Source organism: Copadichromis virginalis, linkage group LG19 (genome assembly GCF_057382275.1).
Source record: "Copadichromis virginalis isolate Kocher_CV1m ecotype Utaka linkage group LG19, C_Virginalis_male_GT1.1, whole genome shotgun sequence".
In the NCBI taxonomy this organism is placed as follows: domain Eukaryota; kingdom Metazoa; phylum Chordata; class Actinopteri; order Cichliformes; family Cichlidae; genus Copadichromis; species Copadichromis virginalis.
This window is the reverse complement of record NC_140636.1, coordinates 33,117,719-33,136,074: the sequence shown is the minus strand read 5'-3', so window position 1 is coordinate 33,136,074 and position 18,356 is coordinate 33,117,719. Positions and strand designations below refer to the sequence as shown.

The 18,356-nt window shown below is 42.3% G+C and overlaps 1 protein-coding gene across 6 annotated transcripts in view; it reads right to left on the bottom strand.

Moving 5' to 3' along the window:
- The window catches only part of unc79 (unc-79 homolog, NALCN channel complex subunit), a 32,701-nt gene continuing 14,345 nt past the window's right edge, over positions 1–18,356 (bottom strand). For 4 of the 6 annotated variants that reach the window (XM_085440763.1, XM_085440764.1, XM_085440767.1 and 1 more), the window contains 34 exons: positions 17,987–18,202; positions 17,474–17,701; positions 17,116–17,257; positions 16,653–16,732; positions 16,382–16,530; positions 16,099–16,256; positions 15,044–15,225; positions 14,647–14,848; positions 14,356–14,541; positions 13,703–13,771; positions 11,880–12,217; positions 11,594–11,776; positions 11,279–11,441; positions 10,929–11,078; positions 9,535–10,812; positions 8,623–8,724; positions 8,118–8,234; positions 7,526–7,628; positions 5,675–5,815; positions 5,498–5,536; positions 5,258–5,370; positions 5,021–5,106; positions 4,169–4,342; positions 3,873–3,941; positions 3,680–3,790; positions 2,377–2,481; positions 2,194–2,271; positions 1,981–2,070; positions 1,706–1,881; positions 1,400–1,583; positions 1,088–1,291; positions 861–938; positions 717–758; positions 1–619 (listed from right to left, as the gene is read on the bottom strand). In XM_085440763.1, coding sequence (XP_085296889.1) covers positions 431–619; positions 717–758; positions 861–938; positions 1,088–1,291; positions 1,400–1,583; positions 1,706–1,881; positions 1,981–2,070; positions 2,194–2,271; positions 2,377–2,481; positions 3,680–3,790; positions 3,873–3,941; positions 4,169–4,342; positions 5,021–5,106; positions 5,258–5,370; positions 5,498–5,536; positions 5,675–5,815; positions 7,526–7,628; positions 8,118–8,234; positions 8,623–8,724; positions 9,535–10,812; positions 10,929–11,078; positions 11,279–11,441; positions 11,594–11,776; positions 11,880–12,217; positions 13,703–13,771; positions 14,356–14,541; positions 14,647–14,848; positions 15,044–15,225; positions 16,099–16,256; positions 16,382–16,530; positions 16,653–16,732; positions 17,116–17,257; positions 17,474–17,701; positions 17,987–18,202 — 5,925 coding nt within the window. In that variant the 3' untranslated portion in view covers positions 1–430. The remainder of the gene's footprint in view (positions 620–716; positions 759–860; positions 939–1,087; positions 1,292–1,399; positions 1,584–1,705; positions 1,882–1,980; positions 2,071–2,193; positions 2,272–2,376; positions 2,482–3,679; positions 3,791–3,872; positions 3,942–4,168; positions 4,343–5,020; positions 5,107–5,257; positions 5,371–5,497; positions 5,537–5,674; positions 5,816–7,525; positions 7,629–8,117; positions 8,235–8,622; positions 8,725–9,534; positions 10,813–10,928; positions 11,079–11,278; positions 11,442–11,593; positions 11,777–11,879; positions 12,218–13,702; positions 13,772–14,355; positions 14,542–14,646; positions 14,849–15,043; positions 15,226–16,098; positions 16,257–16,381; positions 16,531–16,652; positions 16,733–17,115; positions 17,258–17,473; positions 17,702–17,986; positions 18,203–18,356) is intronic. The other 2 variants (XM_085440765.1, XM_085440766.1) reach the window with 2 other exon arrangements.

The window sequence follows — 18,356 nt, the reverse complement described above, 5'->3', positions numbered from 1 at the left end:
GATGTTTAGAAAAACTTGTACTTTTATTATTCGGCTTGCAACCAAGCAACTTAAAAAGTGATAGGTTATGAATGTCAGAGTGAACATATCTATGATTAAACAAGCATTTGGTTTCAGGCCCTTGCTATTACTAACATGGGTCTGTGGAAATCCTCTACAGTCGTCTGACTCTTCAATTCTGTTAAATGCAACAGATTGGGCACCGAACACAGTTCTTCTATACAGTCCAACTCCAGTGTTAGTACTTTAAAATAGCATAGATTTACTGTACATATACTAAAGGTTCTGAAAAATGATTCATTTCAAACGAATCCCACACAGCATCACTTTATATAAGAGTCCTTTTTTTTTTTTTTAAAGTCACTTTCAGCCAGAGCAGATGCATGCAGGCCTAGGGACCCAGGTGAGGCAGAGCTGACCACAGAACAGGTCACATGGGGTAAAACTGTGAAGCAGCCTCAGACGACTGGATCTCCACCTGAGCCATCTTGAACTGGGTGCACTGCAGCCATTTGCGCAGGGCGAACGGAGGGGCTCCGGACATCTGGCCCTGCAGACACTGGTGGTTCACCCTATTCTGGATGGCCTGAAGACGCAACTGCAGCCCTGCAGACAGATGCTTACGACGAAAAGAAGAGATGATAGTGTTTCAGTTTGAAATCATCAATAGTAATTATCATTAATCTGTATGATTAACACCTTTTAAAACCACTTACCTTAAGATTTGACTGAATCATGGGTAGCCACATAGGAATTAACTGAAAAAAGAAATGGAGATGAATAAATAAGCATTATTCTGCATGTTACAGAGAGAATATACAGCACTGTCTGCATGGAAGGACACTGGACTTATAGCAAACCTTGACAAAGATGGTTGAGTTGCATTCCTGCAGGGCCTCCATTAAACTAATGACATGAAGACACACCATCTCTACCATCTGAGAGACAAATATGAAATAGACTTAATTTTATGTAACATATTTACTGTTTACTCATAATATTAAAAGAAGAAAATCACCATTCTTCCACAGCGACAGTCCTGACTGTCTCAGACGGATGTTTGCAAAGGATACCGCGCAGCACTTACAACTTTATTGTGGGCCATAAGCTGCAGGATGCTGGGTGTAACCCGACTCCAGAACTCGAGGCCCGTGAGGATGGCGCTGGAAGAAAACTCTGTCTGGTTCTGGTTCTGCAGGGAGGGAGCGGCGGCTGCCTGCTCGCAGTAGATGGTCCACAGCTGGGCGAACATGAAGGCGTGGAACAGGGAGCACATGTGCAGCACCGACGTCTGAGGATAAGGACCGAGACCAAAACTGACAAGGCCATTGTGGTTGCCACAAATCGCATCTGGAAAAATCTGAGTGTGATCATTTGAAGAGATTTGTGTCTGCCAGACCTTCGACTGTTCTGGGAAGCCAATCAGGATGACGATAAGATGGTCTGCAATGTGGGAGCCAGCGTCGAGAGGGATGGGCATGCAGGAGGTGGAGCCCTGGTGCAGGGCACAGTGCGTCAGGGAGCCCAAAAGAAGCCAGGACAGCTGACGAATGTGGGACACGCACTCAATGAATTCTTTTGGCCTAGAGAGAAAGAAAAAAATGAAAATGAGTTCAACAAATCAATTAACAACACAGTGTGCATTTCTTCTTTCACCATTCATTTTTCTTATTAAGTCAGTCAGTCTTAGTCTCATCATTTTTACCCTTGTTGCATGGTGGATGGCGGATGATAAAGCCAGGGAAGATAACGCACAACAGCTTTGTTATCGCGGTGATTGCCTTTGCTGATCTCCATGGCTGCGACTTGTGCCAAGCCCACTTTCAGGTTGCCCCCAAAGGTGTCCTCGTGCAGTGGCTGACAACAAGCCTTCATATGGCTCTGAAGAGCAGATTTGGAGTGAAGAAAAGATAAGGATGAAAAACAAAACTCTCCACATGAGACATGTCCAAATTGTAAACTCACACACAGAAGACTTACTTTAAGTTTGGTTAGTGTGTGCATATCTGCAATAAAGTCCAAGAGCTCACTTATATATTGCCGCATGCATTCCATTGCTGCCGTCGTGCACTGTAGAGAGAAACAGCAGTTTATCCTTTAGGAGGAATCACAGTGGAGCCTGTCTATATTTCCTGCTGTTTTATGAGCCTGATTTTAATAAGACAGTGTAGCACACAACGATTTAAGTCTCACCCCCGGCAGCGTTGAGATCATGTGCTTTTGGATGATGGTGGATTCCGCTAGCCGTGTGCCGATATCTGCACAAACAAACTGGCAAAATCCACATGGAGTTATAGAATTGCAGTCAGATTGAATTGCTGTGATTTTCTGGCTCTCGTAAACCGAGATGGATAAGAGAGATTTTTGTTTTTTTACCTGAACCAGAAGTAACAAGTTTGTGTCAGGCAGAGGAGACTTGAACTTGAGAGCCTGCAGGAGCTCTAACACCACAATGCGGGACATGTAGAACTTATCTCTCTCCTGGATGCGAGAAGATAGAGAGTGTAGTAAATGTACTGATGCAGCAAGACTGCCTTTTTCTATTATCACTTTGCCTTACTCATGCTGCGAGGAGAGCATAAACTCTGTAGCTTGAATAGAGGGGGAAGGACAGGCAGCGAGAGGGGAGGGAGGAAAGCCGGGGAGACGGAGAATAGTGAAAGCCGAGGAGTAGATTTAGGCCAGTCCAGATCTCTCCTCCCAGAGTCCCAGGCAGCTCAGATGAGGCTGTCAGGCAGCCTTCTCCCTCCCGGAGGACAGGCTGCTCTCTTTGTTCATCCCTTCCACACAAAGCCCAGCTGCCTGTTTACAAACCACACTGTCATCTTCTGACTTCCAGTTTGTCTCTCGCTTTCTTTTTGTAGTCATGTTTGCTTATGTTAGGAGCAAGCACATGATCTTCTGCTCATGCACAATGCAGAGCTGACAGTTCTCACTGCGTGGCTTGCTAATGCACGTACCTGGATGCAGCACTCTGGTGATTAAAACTTAATGGAGCATGTAAGTTTGGAAAATAGCAAATTAAAAGGCCGTTCTTAAGCCACAAGGCTCCTCATCATACAGGGCGATGCAGAGGTGACAAGTGATGCATGATGTGACCAACTTTAGTAGGTCCAGAGAGCTCTAATGTGTGTACTTAACACCTGACCTCCAAAACTGAACTGAGTTGAAACAAATTATTGAAAATCGGCTCTTCCCTGACACCTCACCTTACCATTAAAAAAAAAAACGGCAGAGGGTAAAGATCCAAAAGCAATCATTCACAGCAACTCTGAGTTTTGAAATGAGGATATTATAAGGTCAGGAATTAAAGCGGCTGTAAAAAAAATCAATACCACAAGAGGCATAAACCACGCTGTGCTGACAGTGGTGGAGGACTGAGGATTCATCTGTCCGAACAGTGCAGACAGCCCTGGCTCCATCGCCGTCTCAGGCAGCCACGGAGAAACACACCATACATCCTCGGTCCTAGCACACCAACTAATCATGTTAATCAATACTGGCTGATTGCCTACTTAATCATCTGTGACACACGGCCACATTTCAGGCTGACTGGAGTGTCGGGGAAGTAGGTGTAGCACCAAAAAAAGTGATGAGTGAGAGAGCAGCAAACTGCAGATTAGTTTGAAGGGTTTAACTCTTTCAAGACTTCTTACAAGCTGCAGACACACAAAAATACCTTATTGAAGGCTTTGTAACAAAGTCCACAGAGCTCCACAAGGTAGGAGAGACCGAATGTTCCATACTGGATGACGAAGCTCAGCAGCTTGGAAAAGGGCTCCAGGAGACTCTGTGTGATGGAAGAAACGTAGAAATAGGTTAGTTATTAAAGGGCAGAAAGAGGAGACACTGACGTTCTGCTTTGAACTTACCCGAGTTGCATTTGTTGTTGGGATTTTCAGCAGGCAAATGATAATCCTTAAACTGGAATCCATAGGACACTAATGAGACACACATTGAAAAATATGTTGACCTCTCCCCTGTGCTTGTGAGGGTTGCAAATGATTGCACACTAATTTGACCTCCAAGGTAAAAGTGTCAGAGTCAAATCAATTACAGTTTTAAGACTCTGTCCTTTTGAACCATACGAGTGCACCGCTGGATGCGTTTTCCTCCGACAGTAATCACATAAGACCATGACTAAGTACTCGGACGAGTTGATATCTACCTTCAGAGGAAGCACAGAGGGCAGTTTTGTGAGGAAGGTCTGGAACTGGTTGCAGATGGTTGTCCACAGGTTGCTGGGAGAGTCCATGGGGAGTGCCTCCATGAAGGTGGCAATGTTGTCCAGGCAGTGCAGCATTGTGCCCCCTGCTGGAAGATTCTTTTTGTTGTTCAAGCCCTGGGAGGCAGGGAGGCATAAACCATAAAAAGGGGTTATATAATGACATTCTATAAGTGAAGATATTTCCATCATTTCACTCCTGATCAGTCACAATGCTCATGATGAGAGCAGTGGATTTAGGACACTGAAGTACAGAGATAAGATAAGATAAGATAAGATAGAACTTTATTAATCCCTCGGGTGGGTTCCTCTGGGAAATTCGACTTCCAAAAAGCACAGCAACGACCGAAGTTACAGTTACAGAATTGTTATATATATATATATATATATATATATATATATATATACATATACACACACACACACACACACACATATATAAATACAGAGACAAATATAAATAAAATATACAAAGGGGATAAATAGAATAAATAGGAATAAAAAATAAAAATACAAGTGAATTGCACATTTCAAGTATTGAGTCTACAGATGACTGCACGGATGAGCGCGTGCATCAGTAGGTTCTTATCTTGCCCATTTTTATTTAGATATCAGTACAATAAACTAGCAGAGGAGTGCAGATCAAAGCAGGTTTCCTGAAATGCCCAGATGATGTGATGTTTAAGATGGGCCTACGCTGCACATGAAGCTGGCGACATCAAATCTTTTGCTTTGACAAGAGCTCCTCCTGCTGGTTGAATGACTCAACACATCAACATGAAGAAAAAATCCCACCTCGAGGAGCATGTTGAGAGCAGCAACAGAACTGAGCTCATTGAAATCTATCAGCGAGGATGCAAGTGTTCTCAGAAAACTTCCATCTGTTAAAAGAAAAAGAAGGGAGCAGTTTATACAATGGGAACTTGTGATGTTAGATTGAATGTTTAAAAGTAGCTACATTACAATAAAGTGTGAAGCTCAGTTTCTTTTCTATGACAAATTCAAGCTGAATTTTCAGGTTTTTAAACAGACCTTTTATGTTGCTCTGGAAGAGCTGGGGCAAGATGCCGTTAGGAGCCAGCTGGTGAAACATACAGCGCAGGAACTGCTTGGCTACACCTGCTACATTCCCTGGGATCAACATACTGCAGGACATCGCAGGGAGAATGGCTGTGTTAGAAGGGCAGTCACACTTGACATATACTATTAAAGTCATCTATAAGCACAGTGAACATCTGCACACATTGGTGTTATGGCTTTTATGTCTCATACCTCTCAGCTTGTCCAGAAAAATTGCCACTGGATGCCAACCTGAGAGAAGTCAAAGCAGCAGATTAGGACTCAGAGATGAATTATGCATGAGCTCTAAGAGTGAGTTATGAAACTTCATTTAACGGTGAAGTGCTGTGTGGATGGAGATTGCAGGGATGGTTACTGGAGCTGTTGTACCTGCCCACAGACTGCATGATGTCAAGAAGCATAGGGGCAGCCAAATCCGGGCTGAGGTGAATGAACATGGAAAGAACCACCACAGCGAGGCTGAGAGTCTCCTCATCATATTCTTCCAGAACAGCTGCACAGTCCCGACACCTGAGACATCACACGGAAATACACCAGGCTAGATTTAGCATAAAAACAGATCTATTTTGCTCATTTTAAGATTCAGGTTTTTTTGCGACTCCACTAGAAAAGCTTTGCACTATCTAAAGTTTAGTACTCGGTCTGTTGCAGCCCCTTCAATCATCCACAGTCTGCAACAAGCAGTTTTAACTCGCCTCTCTTTAAGCTCATTTTTCTGATTGGCTGCCCTTCACAAACTGCTTGATCAGTGCTCACAGCCAGAGCTGTGTGCATTGAATGACCATATTAGGAATATCTCTTCTCTCTGAAATCAGGATAGAAAAAAAACTGGGTGAAATTGAGTGCTTTGAGCAGTCTGAGCCCTAAGCTTTTGGCTATTTTGTACCTAGTCATTATATAAAACTTTGACCATGTTTAATGTGAGCACGCAGCACTGTAACAGCAGCCCTCAACACCTCCAATCCTGTATAATCATCTGAAGCCTGTTAGAATATTTATTCTTTAAGTGTCACATTTATTAACTTTAACTAATCGAGTTGTGGCCGATGACTGCCCCTCCCTGAGCCCGGTTCTGCCAGAGGTTTCTTACTGTTAAAAGGGAGTTTTCCCTTCCCACTGTCCCCAAAGTGCTAGCTCACAGGGGGTCATTGTAGGGTCTAACTTACAATATAATGCGCCTTGAGGCGACTGTTGTTGTAAATTGACACCATATAAATTGAATTGAAAGTTCAGTCCTTAAAAATGTAACCACAGTGTTTACAATAATACAATAATAATTTACTTTTTTAAATTAAACTTAAAAAGAAATTAAAAGAATAAATTCCTACTTCCACTTAGTGCTGTTTGGCCAGCTGAGCCATTCAACTTCAATATGAAATAATGTCAAAATGTTTGAAGAGAGAATTATCAAAACTTAGGGAAAAACCTTTTTCCCTAAGAAAATGGCTTAGACGCACTTTTCTGCTTTCCTGCAAAGTCATCTTCAAAACATTGTTACTCTTTTACCAACATCTTTAAATATCCAGACAGGGAAGGAGCCACCCTGTTAAATTTACTGAGATCAACAGCAGAAGGTTTAAGAACCGATAAATATGTGAGAATGACTCAGTTCTGTAATGTGTTTTACAGCCTGGTGGACTGCAGGTTCTTAATGTGAATGATGTGATGAGGTTAAAGCCAGTGCTTCCACACAGGGGTGCGGCTGTTTCTTTCTATCGGCTGATTGCAGCTGCTGCTTCATCACTTGCAAAGCCAACAAGCAATGTGTAGAACACTTCTTTCCAGACACCCTTTTTAACTTTTGCTTTTTAACTCCAGGGCGTGACGGAGACCAGCTCTGATGCATAATTCCAATTCAACAAGTTAAAATAAAAAGCTGCAAAAATTAGCTCTGTAGGGAATTTTGATGGGAATATTTTAGGAATTTTTCCAAAGCTCCTACAAAATCTGACATTCTGAATCCTTTTCAGTTCTCTTTTAGTTCATTACTGTTAAATAGTGGCAGCATTTACCCTGAAATAGCAGTTATACCACATGGACATAATGTAAAGACAATGTGATCTCTGCTGTCACAGGATCTCGAGCACTTGGGCTAAAAGTTAGTTTCTGGTTTTATTGTTGTTGGCACCAGTACAAATAGATTTGCAATTCTCCAATAAATCAATAATAGTTTGACTTTAATACAGCTTGATAGATATAGCTACTAAGTGATTGATTCACCGGTCAGACATCGTGGTAGGCTGCTCGTCAATGAACTCCTCGGGTGCAGGGACGAACATGCTGACTGTGCTCGGTGCTGAGAGGAGACTGGTCTTCGTAGGACCTACAATGGAAAAATATCAGTCATAAAAAACATTTCCTTTTCACCTTGTAGCACACAAGAAATTTGATTGAAGTTTAGATTCAGTGTATTTATTTAAATGAAAATATATTAGGATTAGCTCAAACAGAGATTTTCAAATGAGGGTACTAATACTGCCTGTAATAGGGCATGTACATAAGAGGGCTTTTATTGTAATTTAAAAGCCCTCTTGCATCATCATTCCTCTTACATCATTCCTAAAATAATATAACTAGTTAGTTTATTAGTTAAATAAAAAAGATGTAAATTTGATGAATCACATTTTATAGTCAGTTTTCAGTGTAATGGCTATAAAAACATATAAAAACATCACCATCTATTAGGAGGTGTTTTACTATCCTCTTCTTTTAATTTCAGTTAACTCTGGTGGGTGTCTGGTGTTCTTGCATGTGTTATTATGTCACTGTCTCCTCAAAAGGTTATAACTGAAAAATGTCCACAGTGACTGACCCGTCTCCCAGGTGCAGATGTTGTGTGGTGCGCTGGACTGATGCTCCAGCTGTCTCTTCATAAGCTGGCTCATGGTTAAAGCTCCCAGAGAGCCTCGTTTCACCTGCCGGTACTGAGCTAGAGGTCAGAGAAAGACAAGAAAACAGTACCTGGTTTTAACTGTCAGTATAACTCATTTCAGTCTAACCAATAAGGGTTAGACTTTAGGTCATTTAGCCCTAGTCCTGATTAACTAAACCATTATTATAACAGATTCAAGTTGCACTAGTTATAAATTAAAGCTTAAAACATTACATATTGGTATTTTTTCCTGTGTTGTTAAAAAATGTATATTATGTCATGTTAATTTAATATTTCAAGCTCCATTACAAAATTGTAAAAAGTGAATCAGAGACAAACATATAAATAATAGGTTATGGTATATTAGACATCGCACTAGTAATACACAAAAAACAATTTAACTGAAGTCGGTGAGGAGATGATGTAGTGAGTTTTTGGCTCCTACTTGACACTGAAGAGCGATGACTTGTTTCAGGTATAGCAGCTTCGAGTGTTGGTGCTGAGGCAGATTCTCGTGGCTTTTCCAGGGTAGACATAACTTTGTGATCTGCAAGGCATCAGAATATATACCAGAAGTCTTCCAACAATAATCAGTAATACAATACATAGATATCTAACATTTTTAAGTGATAATTTAAGAGAAAAATTTTTTATATGAAGTTTAGCATGTTGTTACATAATCTCAATAGAGGCATGATTTGGTGCCATGTGGGCAATTAAAGTGCAATAAAAATCTGATTCAGTCTTTTACTTTTACATTAAAACCTCATTGTATAATTGGAAAAGTACACACACACACACACACACACACAAAAACATGAAAAGGGGCAATGCATGGCAAGAGTGGTTAGTATTTCTGGTAATGAGTGATGATCATTTCGCTCTGATGACAAAATAAGCATTTATTAATAAAAGAAATGCAAGAAAATTGATTTTTTTAAAACAACAATAAGGAACTAAAGAGATAAAATAATAAATGAATAATATTCAGAGTTAAAAGTTGTAAGTAGAGCAATGTACAAAGCTAATTTATAAATGGCTGGTTTAGGCAGCATCTCTGTAGGCTTACGTCACTAAGAAACAGCTGATGTGAGTCAGCCGAATATAAATAAACTGTGACAACACCTCAGGATCGTCTTTTTCTGGCTTAAAGTAGAACTTATGTGTAGTAAATCAGCTACAGTGCTTTAAGTTTAGCTGGAATTATTCTACAATAGTTTGATCTCTTAAAATATTCACTTTTGACCAGACTTGTACAAAAAGTAATAAATAAGATTTTACAAGATTTTCTTAAAAGACATTTTTGAAATCAACAACAGCACGCTCTGGTTTTTGTTCACGTGTCCTTTCTCTTTACCTGTTTCTGCGGTCTGCTCAGCACCCAGCTTGTCGAACGTGTTGAACGAGATGTCCAGGTATTCCCTCTGGATGGCGCTCACAGCTATCTTCCTCTGTTTACGCTGTCGGGGAACAATCTGGATTTTAAACTCAGCTTCATCGTTCTCATCTGCGTTGTCAGGTTTGGGGTCGCTGTCTGCTTCGTCGCCCATATCGTCCTCCTCTTCATCATCTCCATCCCCTTCTTCTTCGTCATTGCTGTTGCTCTTGCTCTTCTCTGGTGAGGAAGGCGGCTCCGCTTTGTCTTCGGGGATGTCAAGGAAGATAGTCCTGCCAGAGGGACTGGTGCTGGGTCCTATAAGAGTCCTGATTTCTTCCGGGGTCGCACATGTGTCATCTAGCGAGGTGACAGGGACATGTGGGGACTTTCTCAGCAGGTCTCTCTTCTGCTTTAAGGTCATGGGGCTTTCATGGGAGATGTTCTCTGATCGGTCAGGGAGCTCCAGAGAGGTGCTGCGAGGCACACGGATAGGCTCCTTTCCTTCAAATTTCTGCTGTGAGCACCTCTCTCCCACCACAAGCTCTGGGGTCTTTTTGTCAGTGGAGCAGTCCTCCACACTCACCTGAACAACAGGGGACAGTCGCAAAGTGTTGCTGCTTGCAGGAGAAGCTGAGACTTTTGGACTCCCACTAAACTTGGAGCCTATGATGGTGTTAAGATCAAACTCCTCATCACTTTCCACAATCCTCAGAGGTGGTAGCGGTTCAAAGACCAAGGAGTCGCTGTCAGACATGGAGAGCAGCGAATGCTTTTCTGGAATTGAGGTGCAGTCAGAGGAGAGGTCAATCAGGTCTTGATCGTCCTTTCCCTGAGCTGATCCCTCTAAAGAGCCCTGATCTGTTTTGTCATCAAAAGTCTCCATGCAGCTGAGCCGGACCTCTGGTATGACGGGCTTGGAGATGTCAGACTGGCCACCTCGAGAGCCCCGTCGGTCCACGGGATCAACCCGAACTGAAGAGCCATCAGAGGATCCTATCCCATGATACCTGTTGTGGGGAGTAGTAGAGGATGGGGGCAGGACTACAGGGGGCACCTGCATGTCGCAACGATCAATGCAGGACTTGCGCCGATGTTCGTCCAAACTGAATAGTATGGAATCCGTGTTGGAAATATCCAAAGACTTCTGCTTGTGGATTGCCTGTAGCCTCTTTCTCCTGGTGCTCTCCTCCCGCACACAGTGCAGGATGCTATCCTGAAGGGCGCTAGCTTCACGGTACTCTGACAGCTCAATTTCACCTGACGCAAGGAAAGAAAATGAGACCGAATCACAAAAAAATATTATTGTATGATAAAGACTGAATCAATTTGCTTAATATAGAGCGCACTTGACATTGAAAGCCTCTGCCTCTTACTTCTCTTGGCATTCAGCTCTACCGGCTGGTATTTCACAGACTTGCTGCCACCAATTCTCTTCAGGCGAGCAAAGAAGGTCTGTGACTCCTTGTTAGCAGCACCAGTCGGCGTGTCATGGACGTCTGACTCATCAAATACACTGTCCTCTTCTAATGTGGAGAACAAATATGTGAAATGTACTTGAGCGCTGCATTAATGTAGCATTAAAAAGTCATAATCTGCCTGACTGAACAATGTCTTTTCCCTCCTATTCTAGCATAACGATCTATGACATATATCATATTATCATATTCTAATCATCATCATCATCTACTGCTGATACAGACAACGCATTTGCTACTTTTCCCACCTTTTTCTTTCTCGCTATAGCGGCTTATGTTGGAGTTGTCACTGTAGAGTGGTCCTGCTGTAGCATGGGGGCGACAGCTGTGATACTGTGCATTCAGTGTGTTGATGGTGATGTGGATCAAATGGAGGACTACTTTACTGCCATCCATATCTCTGTAAGGGTACTATGGTGCATAAAAACAATGTAAGCTCATTTTGTACAAAAGATTGAAGAAAATATGTCACGAAAACATAAAAAGAAATATCTTAGAGGTTAGGTGGCATTATGTAGCAGACTCAATGTACAGTTATTCATGCAATAAAAAATATTAAGTACCTTGTAAAGGATAACAAGAAGTGCTTTGAGCCACATCTGCCGAATGTGTGGTTTAAGGGCCCACAGGGAGCAACGAGGAGGCTGCTGAAAATAGTGCCTCAGCTGGGGACATGTGCAGTACTTCAACACCTGGACCACAAGAGGGAGCAGCTGCTTTCCCAAACCGATATTGTAGTCCAGTACCTGTGAGCAAATAAGTTAAATTCACTGGCAGTTGCGACGTTCAGGTACTCTTTCGCAATAAGCCTAATATGCAGGTGCAAATATTTGATTATATTTCAGTTACTTGTGCAATGCCAGCGATGAAGGCGTTGAAGCAGGTGGAGGTGCGCATCTTCTGAGGTGCAATCATGAAACAGCCTTCCTGTTGATCATACCCCAGCAGCACATACAGATGACGCTTCACTGTGTTGAAAGCCTTGGCACTACCAATATCTGCCTCAGCACTGCTTTGGTCTTTGGCCATAAATTTCATGAGGACCATGATCAGCTGGTGAACCGTCTGGTGATCGACGCCAGCGTTCTCAGGGAGCAGGTCTCTGATGATGGTGTCGTCCTCGGGAGAAGGGGTCTGGCCTGCAAGAGGGGCTGAAGCGTCAGGGTTAAAGTGCGGGAGAAAACGTGCTGCAGACAGGGAGATAAGATGGGGAGAGGGTAGGGGTGCGGTAGCAGGGAGGATAACAACACAGAGGTGGAGGGGTGTCAGCTCATCCTGTCCATTTCTCTGCCAAGAGAGTTGGAGCCATTATCATGCTGTATACATACATCACTACAATGTGTTCATGGAATATGTAAATGGGGTAAACGCACAACAGACTGTCTAGTTTTTCGTTCCGTGTCAGGATTGCTTTAGCCCAGAAAGTAGGATGAAAGAACAATGACTGCCACTATAGACCAAACATTATTTTTTATGTACAATAAAGTGCAAAACTCTTCAGCCACCGCTCATTTCTTTATATTTTGCAAAGAAAATAGGCACAGTGACTTATTGAAATATGTGAAGTCATATAGATGGAAATAAAGTTTGTCAAACTCTAACAAGCTTGAAATTCAATATTTGGTATGACCACCTTTATTCTCCACCACAGTCTAAACTCTCTTATGGAAGTTTTAAGTAGTCTTCACAAATAGTTCTCCGGGCTTCTTGAAGGACATTCAAAGCTCTTCTTTGGATGTTGGCTGCCTTTTGTTTCATTCTCTGTCAAGATGATGCCACACCGTTTCAATAATGTTGAAGTCCAGGATGTGTTCCACTGTGTGTGTTTTTTCTATGCAGGTATGCTTTTACGGCACTGCAAATATCTTTGGGATCACCGCCATGCAGAAAATAAAGCTGCCAATCAGATGCTTTCCAGAGCATCCAAATCTGACAACACTTTTCTGTGTTCATAATTCCATCAATTTTGACAAGATCCCTAACGCCACTGGCTGAAATAGAACCCCAAGCCATGACAGGGCACCATGTTTTACAGATGGCTCTTGTACCTCTCTCCCGCCTCCTCCACAGATGTTCACCATGTTAAGGATTCATCACTCCATAAGTCGTTGCTACTGATTCTAAATCCACTTCTTGTGTAATTTGGCATAGTTACTCATAGTTAAACAAGTCTTTTCTGCATGTTTAAACTAAAGAAATAGGAACAAATTAGGTGTTTTTGCACCAGGCTACAGGTAACAAAGTGCCTAAAGATAGAATTTAAAATTGGTTCTTTGCTAATTTGTTGGTTATGTGTAGACACAACACTAGTTCATCATGTCTTTTTTATGCTTGAATGATTCATAGACCATTGTTACGTGGCTTAACATACTGTATATAAAAAACTAAACATTCATCTAAAAATGGCCGTGTACAAGGGTAATGAGTAAAAGATCTTTCAAAGCAAACGTTTGAAAGACCTTCAGAAAGCCCGGAGAACTATTGCTCAAGAGCACTTTAAAAAATTATTGACCGTCCAGGTCCTTAGAAGCAAAATACAAGGAAATGAGGGTTGTGTTGAGAATTTTCAATAATACTGTATAATACTAAATATTTAATATTTGAACATAGTTTTCATGAAAGTCTTACTGTACTTTTTCTCCAATATGATGAAGACTTGGAATGTTATTTACCTGGCAGGACTTTCTCTATCATATCTCCCAGTGTCGGGGCAGAGAGCTCTTGCCTCCTAAGCCTTAGAGCTAAAAACCACATATGAAGAGCAAGATTTAGGAGAGCGTACATGGGAGGTAGCACAGGACACATGTCTGAGCTTCATCATCTTCCAACACATATGCGCACACAAAGAGACGCGTATACTTTTGATTTAAAGGGCGTGAAATCCAAATGTTATAAAGATTGAGGGCATTTGGATCAACCAGATAAACCTGTGTTTGAAGGCAGCACGAGTATCTCAGAAACTCAGACAGCCTTCTGTGGAGAGCCACAGATAAAACATTTAAGTGAAATGAGCGTCGGGAACATATAAGTGAGGAGAGAAACATTAGGAAAATGGAACAGGACCTTGGTCAAACAGTATTTGCAAATAGAAAAGGATTCTTTTTTTTTTAAAAAGGCAATGATCATCACTTTGTGACAGAATCTATAATGGCAGGTCATTTTCCAAATAGAAAGTTGTTTTTTTATAGACTTCTATGTCATAGCATGTGAGCCAAAGCACTTAAAAAAGTCTCAAATGCTATTTGCAAACACTTTTTAACAACAGACTTTTTGAGACAGGTTAGAAATAAGACTGACAGCCTGACAGCTGATGTCTTCTACTCACGTAGTCGGTTGCTCAGTGACTCAGGGAGTGAAAAGGCTCTTTTAGACTGGGCGTCCGTGCCTCCTTTTACACTGTCACGGAGGGAGCGCACACTCTTCTGCTGATTCCTCGCGAAACGGGCCCGTCGTATCTTCCACATTGCTGTATCACTGAGGTTAGCTACATTGGTTCGTACAGCTGTAATAGCTGTCAAAGAAACAAGGATTGCAAAGCTTACTTGAAGCACTGTTAAGTTGTAAATCTTCTCTTACAGGTGTAAAACATCTGGATGGGGACATGGCAGATACATACTAGTAGGGAAGGGAAACTCTTTGTTGCAGTCCAGGTGCAGCTGAGCCTCCAGAGATAATGTTTCAAAACGGTTGACGAAAAACTCCCAACTAAGCGCGGGGATATCTTTCTTCAGAAAGTGCAGGAGTAGGAGTTTACTGAGAATAATGGGACGATCTCTCACCACAGTGTCAAATTGGAAATCCAGACACAGGCATAAGCCCTAAAAATGCACAACAAGTACAATCCCTTTACATAGAAAATCCATAAATAAAATTTACAGCTTTCAACACATAAATACCAAAACTATAATTAAATGCACACCAACACACCCTGTCTTAGTGAGAATGCTTAATTTATTTATCCTTCACGCGAAAAATAAACAGAAATTTTGTTGCTAAAAACAAGAGCAAAGTACCTGAAGGGATGGCCTCTTGATTGTGTCCAGTAGCAGCCTGGCCCTGGTGGCCACAGCAGGGTTGACATCCTCCACAGAGGCCAGGAAGCAACAGAAAGCGTGAGCCAAGGCATACTTCAGTAAGTGGTTTTTTGTCACTGCACCAATGTCCAGGAAACGACACAGCACTGCTACCTTCTCGACTGAGAGGATTTCGTGAGAATAGAGAAAGAAATGAATTACTGCTGCAGACAAAGACGGAGCAAGTGAGCTGCCAGATGTCTTCATATAATTCCATGATTCAATAAACAGAATCAGCCCAGAGGTCACAGAGGAAGATGACTGAGATGAGTTAATGTTTTACTAAATATTTGTCTTCGCACAATGTGGTGGTAAAACCAAATGCTTCTTTTTTTTAGCAAAGGCGATGCTTTCAATAAATAAAGTGATTTACTTATCATTCCTCAGATTAAAATCTAAAAATAGACGCTGCACTCTTATACCCATGAGCTCTTAGCCAATGTGGTGTTGAGTGCTAGGTGTCGGTGTGGGCGAGTGTGGGACCGTGCAGTGAGTCAGAACACTAGTTGACTTCATTTAGGAATATATTACATGCATGTGTAGATTTATACCAATATTTCTACCCTACTAAATGGATATAATAACATTAGAAGTGCTCATTGGTCATGACACAGATCAACAGCATCGCAAGCTGACATTGTGATGCATCAGTTCACTACTTGGACAGAGCAAATAGCTCCTCTCTGCTAATCACAATGTGAAAAAAACCCTCATTAATCCCACAATTCCTCTTTGCTGCCTGTACCAAGGTAACCATGGCAACACATAGGGGAGATGTGGGCAGGCAGTGGTTTGGGAAGCCTATTATATAAGCAGATCCTCCTCTCCTCTTCCTGGCGATCCTCATCATTTACAATCGCAACCACAAAGACAAACCATTAAGCCAAAGATATCCATTTTTGATGATCATATCTGCACATGAAGCCGCAAACTGTCTGCGACCATCCTAGGAAGACACGGAGTCTGAAATTTAACGCTGTTACTTTATGACTCACCGGCTTCAAATCGTATTTTCCAGTCTTTGCTGTTGAAGTTTGTGTTGATGAGATTCCAAAAGATGTCTGCCCCGTGTGACAAAGACAGGGCGTGGAGAAGCTGCGGCACGGCCAACGAAGCCAGCTGGCAAAACTCTGATTTCAGCATCGACCACAGACTGAAAACAGAAGAGACAGAAGCACAAATGTCACTTAAGGAGTTAGCACAATTAAAAGCTGTAAACAAAAGCATGCATGAGTTCAGTGTTTTTTCTGCATGAGGAGGAGTGTTCTCTGGACACACCAAGGGATGAGCATCTTCTCCTGGATGTAAGCCAGAAACTGCGGGTGATCCTTACAGGCGAGGTATAAACACTCTCCGTGAAGACACAGGATCTTCAGGCAGTTCAGCATGTTGAACAAAATATCAGGCTCCTCAAACTTTGACATTTCCTGAAAATGCAGAAGACGTGTGTGACTCGCAGTGTAACACATATGCACTCAAATAAATCGAAAGAAACATTTTTGAATGCCTCTAGTCTTTGATTTGATATGCAGTTATTCAGACCAAGCACCTGCAGAATGGTGTATATGAGCTTCAAAGACACAGGGAGCTGCTGGTAGGAGAACTTCTTATCAGAGTTATTCTTCATTGCTGGAAAGAAAGAGAAAAAACAATTGAACTTTTAATTTTGCCTGTACTGTGGCAAAAAACAAGGAAATAGCTCATCCTGTTCTGTCCATCAAAAACAATATCTACCAAGCCTTCCTGCATACTCACAATATCTCACTGGGTTTCTGAAATTTTCTATGGCTTCATGTATATCACTGTTTCTCAGATTTGGTATCAAACTGTTAAACTGCTAAACTGTATTAGTAGAAGTCAAAAGTCACAAGCGTCAACTAGCTTAGATATACATCAAGTCCAAAATCCAGTTAAGTTAAAGTCCAGTTAACCCTTAAAGGATGATTGGTATTCATCTGGCAGGTATTATTAATTTAAACATCAAGTTTTAAGCAGAACTGATCGATACACACCTGCGTGATCAGGAGATTGGCTGCTGGGGTTGTCGGTGTGCGTGCCACTCGGGTTGTCTCCTTCCTTGCTTTCATTCTCCACCCCGATGGAGAAATCTGGTGGAGGGGTAAGCAAGGTTTCCTCCAAACAATCTGTGGGCTCCTGTGGAGGAATGAGACTTGTTGGAGCTGAGTGAAAGGCATGCTTTATGTTGTGTGTTTACTCCAAAACAAAGGTAGCACAATTTGACACAGTGTTGTTTTTGGCGCTGTGGTTTGGGACACGTGGAGCTACATGCACTCATTCCAAAGCCCTGCCTGCCAAATGCACAAGGTTAATTCAAAGTTGATGCATAAAAATGCATGCTGTGTGTCTCACCACCAGGCGTATCTCTTCCCGGGGGGTCAGCCTCTCCAGGAGCTCACAGCCCAGCTGGTAACACAGGATGCTGGATTGGCACAGGCTGCACTCTAGGGCCTTCTCATCCTTCTGGCAGGTGTGTGAGCCACCCCACGGGGCCTGGAAGACATTGTTGATGATGCCCACGATATCCTTCCCCAGGCTGCTGTCTAGACCCAGCATCACACCGTCATCCTGGAGCTCCATCTGGGACAGCGGGGGGGAGACGACCATAAAAATAGAGGAACAAAAATTAGAGCACGACACACAAATCTCAAGATCCCACCGGTGGGTATTATTATCATTGTATAGTGTGTATGTGTCATTTTTCTCTACATGAATGACTGAGAAGAGTGACTCGCTTAAACTAGACTGTATAATGTGAGAATGGCTGTACAATAAGAAGGTTTATAACATGAGGACACACAAAAGAGAAGCATCAGAGACAGAACTTTAATCACAATTATAGGTTTTCATCAGGAAGGTGGTCACCTGCTTTAAGATGAGGTCAAACATCAGAATGAAACAGCCAAGGTTCATGTCATCGTCATCACAGTCCAGGTCCAGGGCGCAGTGACCAGCGGCATGACCCAGGTTTTTAAAAGGGCTGCAGCGAAGAGGGCTGCGGAAGGGGCTCCGGAAGGGGCTGGGAAAAGGGCTGAGAGTGTTGTGCTGGCCTCGACGTCCTGGATCTGACACCACACTCACCTGTGAGAAAGGAGAATAGTCATTAAACTGAAATATGTGTTTCTCTTCAGCTGTTAGGGTCACGTTAAAATGAGACAGAAAGCGTTGCGAGGCTGTAAATGTCAGTTAGACTTGTATATATCAATATGCATCACATACCTTTTTCATTATGTTA